The 9,324-nt window shown below is 34.4% G+C and overlaps 1 protein-coding gene across 1 annotated transcript; it reads right to left on the minus strand.

The window, feature by feature from the left end:
* Positions 1–1,424: 1,424 nt before the first annotated feature.
* On the minus strand, positions 1,425–6,597 carry LOC143544421 (protein SMAX1-LIKE 4-like). The gene is made up of 3 exons (XM_077036537.1): positions 4,868–6,597; positions 3,575–3,815; positions 1,425–3,146 (listed from the first exon to the last, which is right to left on the minus strand). The coding sequence occupies exons 1-3, from the start codon at positions 6,202–6,204 to the stop codon at positions 1,623–1,625; spliced, it is 3,102 nt and encodes a 1,033-aa protein (XP_076892652.1). The 5' UTR covers positions 6,205–6,597; the 3' UTR covers positions 1,425–1,622.
* Positions 6,598–9,324: the final 2,727 nt, after the last annotated feature.

Genomic DNA, 9,324 nt, shown 5'->3' on the forward strand with positions numbered 1-9,324 from the left:
TCTTTTGGTCCATGGATTGTATGTAGGTTAGCCCATACTTTATTTAATTAGGAGAACCATTTTATCTTCTACGTAATAACAAAAGTAAATTAAAATGCTCCTAAAGTGGATATGGATCCGATTTGACATCCACTCGAACCATAAGAAGAGTTGGTTGACACCCACCCGAACCGCTATACTTGTTTTATCTTGTGTATGTATTTCTTGTTTGTCATAAGTTTGTTCATCAATGTTTCGCAACTTAATTACAAATTTTTCATATGAAATATCGTTAAGCCAACGTGATCAGGGGAAACAGGGAAACGGGCTGAAGAGGGCCGACAAACAACCAATATCTGATGGTAAAAAAGATGGAGAAAGGAGGGGAGGGAGACCATAGAAGAAGATAATAGCCATAAGGTTCTCGTACCTTACATATGTAAACTAATATATTAATAACATTATAAATTTGTATATGGATCGCAATTCTTGTTTTGTATGGCATTCTTCGATTTAATATCATCTACAATGATTTGTACATAAAATAAAATCTATAGGAACCCCACACCCGCCGTTTGATGTAATGATTTTGCTTGTTTTCGGGGGGTTAAAATCGAGTCAAAAGTATATCAATATTCCAATAATGGCCTTTTAAAAGGAAGGTACAAAAAAAATATAAGTGGGATTTGCTTGTAGTGGAGCTTTCAACAAATGCGTTATTTACCCATTATATTTTCTTACACTTTTTTTTATCAAGAAAAATACAAATATTAATTATTTACAAGTAAGGCTAATCGTTCTGGGATAACGGGCGTGCGCCATCTTATGAATAAGCTAGAAGTGAGGGAGCTATACACCATGCCGGAGTGATTAATGGGTCGTTAACGGGCGGTAAGAGGGAGGGCCACATAAAATGTTTTAAATATTTTATAATACGTGTGTTCATTATAAAAGCCACATAAAATGTTTTAGAAATTTTCTAATAAATTGGTTATCTTTGTTGATATTTAAGATGGAGAGTTCCATTCAGATGACTGAAAAGCTCAAAACATAGTAAAATAATATGAGAAAACAAGTGTTACTACAAGGTACATGATCAAACAATGGATCTTTTCATACGCAGACTCTTGCATAGTTAAATTTTAACTTTTATTGCGTATTAGAGTTATGTCTATTATGTGTATAGACATTTCGAGAGAAATCAAAGACTGAAAAAAAGACTTGTTTGTAATGTAAGATAACATTTGTAACTAAATGTTTATATTGTATACGTTTATATTGTATCTTTGATCGGTGGTGCTCAGTATCAATATTATGGATAATTTTAAAGGTGATCATTATCTTAGTTACTTGGTAGAGCTAGAAGAAGTCCGTGATACCTCCCAAAGACATATTTGGAGAAGTTATTGCGAACCACTATCAAGCTTAGTTGTAAGATAAATTGTTCATTATCTGTACTTATAACATATATATAATGCATGGTGCACTAATTTCAAACTCAATGACTCAATGTTAATAATCATGAGAACCATACACAAAACGTGTTTATTGAACATTGTTAAATTAGAAAACACAACTCTCAATCAAAGTAGAACATTTGATTTATAGAACATTTCTTCATAACTTTACAAGGTAAAATAAACCTACATAATATAACATATTTTGATTTTGTTAGGGAGATTCGTACCCATGAATCCCTCATCCTTTTCTTCTATACCAACCCCACCCCCTTCTTTTTCATCTATCACCAAACACACCCTTAAACTCTTTACTCCTTTCCCCCCATTTTTCACCATTTCTAAGCTTGTTTGAAAAACCTCTTTTAGCCATTTTTCAAACAAACCATTCAAGTATACCCCACACCCAAACAAAACTTCATCAAACACCATCTCTTCCAATTTTAAATCAAATTCTGTACTCCCAAACACCCCCTCAAACACCCCTTTCATCTTGAACATAAAACTCTCCCTCATCAAGCTATCTCGAGCCGGAGATAGGTCGAACACGAGTTGGGTTTTCACCGTTTCAAGAAACCCCGGTGGATTTTGAGGACTTCCATCCATTTCACGTGTCAAATCACTCGAATTCGGGCTAAGTTCTAGTATGTTTTTGTTGTTGTCATCGTCTTGCGCCTCGGCTTTGATGTTGAGATCAAGAGTGTTTGAGCTTGATTGCCTAGACAAGTCTTTCTTTATTTCGCCCTCTTCGATCCTTGGAACTTTCCTCTTATTTAGTTCGTCGAAATTCCACTTGGGTTTTCGCTTTTGATCGGTTTCCAAAGTGGGATTCATCTCATTCACAACTAGTTTCATTTGAGTCGGAGTAATTCTACTACCTTTTACTTCATAAAGATGATCACAACCCTTGCTCAAAATGAAAATTACTTCACCATGATCTCCAAACTTACCCTTATCAAATCCATCCCTCAATGACTTCAAAAAATCCCCATCTCCGTACTCAGCATCTTCCACCAACACAACAACATTTTCTTGATCTTTCAATTCCCTTTTGAGATTTTCCCATTTGTGAACCGGACCACGCATGTTAACACGCAAAAGCGAGTCACTTGATCCAAACACTGCCTTCGCAATCGCCATTGCCAGTCTTCTCTTCCCTATAATATCATTCCCCTCAATCAAGAACCAAGAATCTTTCTTCGTAGAATTAGAAGACGACGAACTCATCAAAATATCGACAATTGAGTGCATTTTCTCAGAATGCCATGGCACATTTTCTTGCAAACACTTATAAACATCTTGTTGTTTGGACAAATCCTGGACCGAATTCCCGAGACCTAGTGTGATTTTAACTTCCTTGTCATCTTCTCTACTCTTGAGACAATCCAAGTTTGGTTCTTGATCAAGTTTTGGATGACTTGTCGGGCTAAAACTGAGATCGATGTGACGCGATTGTTGTCGTCTGAATCGGGGATAAGAACGCTCCCCTCTACCGGTTTGAGGCTTCAATGTGTCGCCAAAAGAGATTGAGTTGGATTCGATATGATTTTTAGGCCAAAAAGGATTGGTGTAGCTTTTTGCGACGGACCCTTGATTCTCGTTGCTAATTAAAGATGATGAATTCATGTAGTTCTTGTTTAGATTGTGTCTTCCTTGGTGTAGGCTTTGACATAGTCTGCTCCATTTCCTTCTCAACTCAACTAAGTTATCCTGCAAGTTCGTTAACAAATTAAATTTTGAACACTAAAATTTTAAGGAGAACAAAATACCTTAATCATTTATTTACTTTTAATTAATGGTTCTTATTTTTTAAATTTGTAATTAAAAAAATACAAACGTGTACCATCAAACTAATTTGTTTATATATACATATTTATTTTTTTTAACAGTTTATCTACACATAGGTTATGTGAAATTAATATAACCTACAAATGTGTTCTTTAATTATGTACATAGTAATTTTAATACTTAGTTTGTTAATTTCATGAAAATTAATAAATGTTTTAATTTAATTTTAATTTAAATATTACAAATTTTTATGATTTAATTTGTGACACATGTTTTGAAAAAAAATTCTAAGTTTTGTAAGCTACTAAATAGTTTTGCGGTATACATAACCATGACTGCCATAATCATACCTTGTGAGAAGTGGATGAATGTGTTGTAGGGTGAAGCCAAAAGGGTAGAACCGTGGAGGTCCTATTCGAAGTGGCGGCAGCCGCAGCAGCAGCTTCTTTTTCGTAATTGGAGTTGCATTCTCCACAACAACTCATGACCAACATATCATCATCTCCTTCATCTTTAGCACTTAGCAATGGCTTCCTTTCCATAGTGTCCTCACATGTCTTGTTAGACAAATTAACTCTTGATTCATGCCCACTATAAAACACCATTAGAGACTAATTTAGAGAGAACATGAAAATTATTATTACTATATAAATTACACAAAGTTATCACGTCTTGGTTATTAAAAAATAAGAAGATATATGATAAGTAATACAAAGACACTAAATGACATTATTTATTATTATGTATTTATGTTTTATAAAGTAATTTAAATTCTTCAAATGGTCAATGAGGAGTGAAAGCAGTGAGAAACTATAGACTATTCTATGAATAAAAATCGTTGAATCAACGAATTAAAACTTTGAAATGGTTAAGGACAAAGAAGGTGTAACTTTTGACTAAAATACAAATCAAGATAAGGAAAAAATCCAACTTTTTCTTGTTTTCAAGGGATTATGTTCTAAACTATTGTCGGATTTATCCTAATGTTTTGTATGGTAGTTGAACTTTGATGTCCCGATTTGGTAAACTTAAAAAACTGATTTATTTGTATATTATATTAATTATTAACATGCTTTATTAGATATTCCATATTAGTCACTAGTAATGAAGAAATAAAATACATTTATTGAGTTTAATGACTAAATTAACACATCACAACCAAACATTATAACAATTGTGATAATTTTATAAGGTTATATACATATAATATCTCCTGTTTATGTCTCCTATATATAAATAAATATATAAATAATCAAATTAGTCATTGTCCTACTTTTCTGTTCAATCAGAAAATATGTCTCAATAATTAGAATAAAGACAAAAATCAAAAAGGCAAAAGAAAAAAGGAAAAACAACAAAGACTGTCTCCTCTTCCCAACCTTACTTTTTTCAGTGTCAGCATGCTCTAATCTCATGCCTTTGTACTCAGAAACAAGAATGTTTTTAACTACAAACTCAAAACAGCATTCTGATCTAACGACTCCTCACTTAAATAACTCCCAAATATGTTTTTTCACATGTTAACCAATTAAGTACACTCAAAATAATAATAATAATAATAATAATAAATAAATAAATAAATAACCAATTAACTAACTCAATAATAATAATAATAATAAACAAATCAAAAAATAATAATTTACCTGGTTGTGTTTGCATTGAGACTCAACCCAAGTCCACCAGAAGGAAGTGAAACAGCTTGAAGACTCCATTGAACTTCAAGAGAAGGCATTTTCATCTTGCTTTTCATGAATGTTTGATAATTTGAAGTCCCAATTAACCAAACTTTATTAGTGACACCAAACTGTGAAATCAACCTCCCAATTTCCACAACAAGATGATCCACAGGACTATAAACATTCACTCCAACCTCTCTCTCATCCACTGTCCACTTCAAATCACCTGCATATATGATCACACCATCTCCTGTTGATAACAAAGACTCAACTTTCCTTCTCAAATCAGCTAAATTCATCTCAACTTCTTCCCTTTTCATGAACCTTAAGGGCAATGATGAGAATTGAAACTTGATGAAATGAGCATGTTTAAGCTCATTTGGGACATCTCCTCTCTCCACCTTCCCCATTAACTCAATCACAACCCCTTCGGTTATCGATAAACCATCGCCTACTATAACCGTGTTTTTTCTTGATTTTTTTCCTAGTAACACTTCTATGACCAAGTTCACATCTTTTTTCAAAGAAATATCTTGTTTTAGAGAAGGGTTTTGGTCAGAAGAGTGGTTCAAGAAATGTGTTTGCCAAAAGTTAGGGTTTTGATGAGTATGATGATGAATATTATTATGAATATTATTATGAAAATGATTAAGATGATGGTTGAATTGATGATCAGAGTTTGGTGAAGAAGGAGATGAGTAAACACCACCACCAGAGCCACTACTAAAGAACACTCTTGGTGTAGAACTAGAAGAAAAATCTTCTAAATTGGATTTAACAGCAGTGCTAGAGAAACCAGCTTCTCTCATAACCCTACTAACACTAGGGTCATCAAGAATGGAAAGAATAAGCTGCTCAAGTTCAACTTTGATAGCCAACAAAGGTGGATTCTGCTGCTGTTGACACTGAGTTTGAGCAGCAGCTTGTTGTTGGTTCTCAATACACCCTCTTCTCTGATGAGCTTGAGCTCTCTTGAGTGCAGCAATGAGAGCATTAGAAAGTGAAGGTTGACCATGTAACAATGGTCCAGGTGTGGTTGGAAGCCTGTTAAGAGCCACATTGAAACAAAGCTCAAGTGCCCTACAATGAAGAGGTGGTGGAGTAGATGTAGAAGAGTTGTTTTGTGACTTAATGCAAGCTCTTCTAAGAACACTGGCTCTTGAACTCATGAGAAGAGTAGCAGCCACATGAAGAGGGGTGACCTGAGCATGGCCTCTTCTTCTTGCAAGGCTTAGAGAGTGCTTCAACACAGAAGCAGCCTCTGTTGTTAGTGTCTGTTGTACAGTACAACCCCCTGAGCGCATCACTTGGCCACAACACCCAACCCCCCACACCAAGAAGATGAGTAAACCCTAGCTATGGTAATTAGCTTTCTTGAAACAAACAAGCTACCCCACCCTCTTAATATTATTGCTCAAGATTGCAAAATTAGGGTTGTTTAGCTTATGCTATATATATGTATATTAGTATATATATCTTTCTTGAAGTGAAAACCCTACTACTTTCTCTCTCTAAATGGGAAGGAGGTTAGGATATAGTAGAAGCATGTATGAATGTAGGATATAACACTTGAAGGTTATATATAAGGGTGTTTAAAAATACATACTAGCTGGCTCCTAGTTACATGATGATCAGTTTCTTTAACTTTTTAAATTTATTTTCTTGGTGGGATAAATATGTGTAGTCATATTATTGGGATATCTTTTTGTTGTGGGTACAACTTTTGATGCATATGGTACTCTTTAATGAAGCGGTACTTCCCTCTGGCATTAGCAAAAGTTCTCATGCAATCGCCTTTTGTTTTGGCTTTTGTGAATTCTCATTCAATTGCTTTTTTTATGTTTTATTACTGTTAACACTATCAAAAGGTAATATTTTGGAAATTCAGATTAATTGAATGATTTTCCTTCTTTTTCTTTGTCTACAACAAAATGAATGTTATAACGTGTGGGTAAAACATCCATGTGAATGGATGGAAACATTTGCATGTGAAAGTCCTCAACTAACGTGTGGGTAAAACATCCATGTGAATGGATGGAAACATTTGCATGTGAAAGTCTTCAACTAACGTGTAGGTAAAAATGTGGATGGTGAAAGTCTTCAATCAAATTATTAGCTTATGTCCCCCAAATAGTGAATATAAAGTGTGTATATATATCTTATATTTGTAACAATAAGTGATACAGACAATCAAAAGGAGTTACGAAATATATATGTATATCTCTTATGTTCTTGTTTGTTTTGTCATCTTCAACTCTTCAAGTTTAAGGAATAATTGCTAATCTTGTAGTAATATTATAACACGTTATCAGCACGAGCCGCTTATATCCTAACCAAGAAAGATTTAAAATGAAAATCACCGGAGCACAAGATCAAACAAATGAAGAAGATATATGTATAGCGGATAGTGGAGCCACGCATACTATACTTAGATCTAAAAAATACTTTTATGAACTGAAACCAACAAAAGGGATCATCAATACAATATCAGGTCCTACAAACTTGATAGAAGGAGTGGGAAAAGCTAATTTAGCATTACCAAATGGTACAAAGCTCAAAATAGAAAATGCTTTATTTTCCCCAAAATCAACAAGAAATTTGTTGAGTTTCAGAAACATATATCATAATGGATATGATACTCAGTCAAGGACTGTTAGTAATGAAAAATATTTGCATATCATAAGCAAAGATCAAATATTGGAAAAATTGCCAATGCTCCATTCTGGTTTGCATTATACATATATAAATGTGCCTCAAGCACATATGGCAGTCAAAGAAAATTGTTGCGATTCTGGTATCATAAACTTATGGCATGACAGATTAGGCCATCCAGGATCCACAATGATGAAAAGGATCATTGAAAATACACATGGGCATCCACTGAAAGGTCAAAAGATCCATAAAATAGATAAAATGCCTCAATGTACATCTTGTTCTCTTGGAAAATTAATTACAAGGCCTTCGCCATTAAAAGTCGATAAAGAAACACCAATGTTTCTTGAAAGAATTCAAGGTGACATATGTGGACCAATTCATCCACCATGTGGACCATTTAGATACTTCATGGTCTTAATAGACGCATCCAGCAGATGGTCTAATATCTCTTTATTATCGACTCGTAATGTTGATTTTGCAAAATTTCTTGCTCAAATTATCAAATTACGTGCACATTTTCCGGATTATACCATTAAAAGAGTAAGGCTTGATAATGCGGGAGAATTTACATCACATGCTTTTGATGATTATTGCATGTCTGTGGGAATTGTTGTAGAACACCCTGTTGCTCATGTACACACACAAAATGGCTTAGCCGAGTCGTTGATCAAACGCCTTCAGCTAATAGCTAGACCATTAATAATGAGGACAAAACTCCCTGTTTCTATTTGGGGTCATGCAATTATGCATGCTGGATCATTAATCCGCATGAGACCAAGTGCAAATCATAAATACTCTCCCACACAACTTGTTTCTGGAAATGAGCCAAATATCTCTCATCTTAGAATTTTTGGTTGTGCTGTGTATGTTCCTATTGCACCACCACAACGCACAAAAATGGGTCCCCAAAGAAGGTTGGGAATATATGTTGGATATGAAACATCTTCCATCATAAGATACCTTGAACCTTTAACAGGTGATGTATTTACAGCACGTTTTGCTGATTGTCATTTTAACGAGACAATGTTCCCAGCATTAGGGGGAGAAATGAAAAAGCAAGAAAAAGATATATCATGGTGTGTGCCATCATTGTTACACCTAGACCCAAGATCAAAACAAAGTGAGACAGAGGTTCAAAAAATAATACATCTACAAGAAATTGCAAATCAGTTACCTGATGCATTTACTGATATAAACAGGGTCACTAAATCTCATATACCAGCTGCTAATGCTCCAGCTCGAGTTGAGATTCCAAGCAAGCAAAACCATAATAATGCGCCTCATGAATCTCAAAAACGTTTAAAACGTGGAAGGCCAATCGGTTCAAAGGATAAAAATCCTCGAAAAAGAAAGGGTTCTGAGAAGGATACTGACCCTAAGGAAGGAATGATTGACAAAACCTTCCCTCAGGAAAGAATAAATGATATAACATTTCCTCAGGAAGAAATAAATGATTCCAATAAAGAATTGTCAATAAACTATGGTAAATCACATATAATGTGGGATCGAGATGAAATGGAAAATATTGATGATATATTTTCTTATTCTGTGGCAAGCGATATCATGGAAGAAAATGATGACCCTGAACCAAAATCTGTAGATGATTGTAAAAATCGACAAGATTGGAACAAATGGAAAGATGCTATGCAAGCTGAATTAAACTCACTAAACAATCGGGTTTTTGTGAGAAAACGAAATGAGAAAAATGAAGTTACAAGATATAAAGCAAGACTTGTAGCTCAAGGTTTTTCTCAGAGGCCAGGAATTGA

Source organism: Bidens hawaiensis, unplaced genomic scaffold (genome assembly GCF_021521415.1).
Source record: "Bidens hawaiensis isolate Kalapana, Puna unplaced genomic scaffold, B.hawaiensis_p1.1 tig00013566_1, whole genome shotgun sequence".
NCBI classification, from domain to species: domain Eukaryota; kingdom Viridiplantae; phylum Streptophyta; class Magnoliopsida; order Asterales; family Asteraceae; genus Bidens; species Bidens hawaiensis.

What these genes read in the sequence shown, in the direction of transcription:
- LOC143544421 (XM_077036537.1), bottom strand. Translation starts at nt 6,204, where the DNA reads ATGCGCTCAGGGGGTTGTACTGTACAACAGACACTAACAACAGAGGCT. An exon ending in CTCAATGCAAACACAACCAG is followed by an intron (nt 3,816 to 4,867) that starts GTAAATTATTAT and finishes GGTGTTTTATAG; the next exon opens with TGGGCATGAATCAAGAGTTA. An exon ending in ATTCATCCACTTCTCACAAG is followed by an intron (nt 3,147 to 3,574) that starts GTATGATTATGG and finishes ACGAACTTGCAG; the next exon opens with GATAACTTAGTTGAGTTGAG.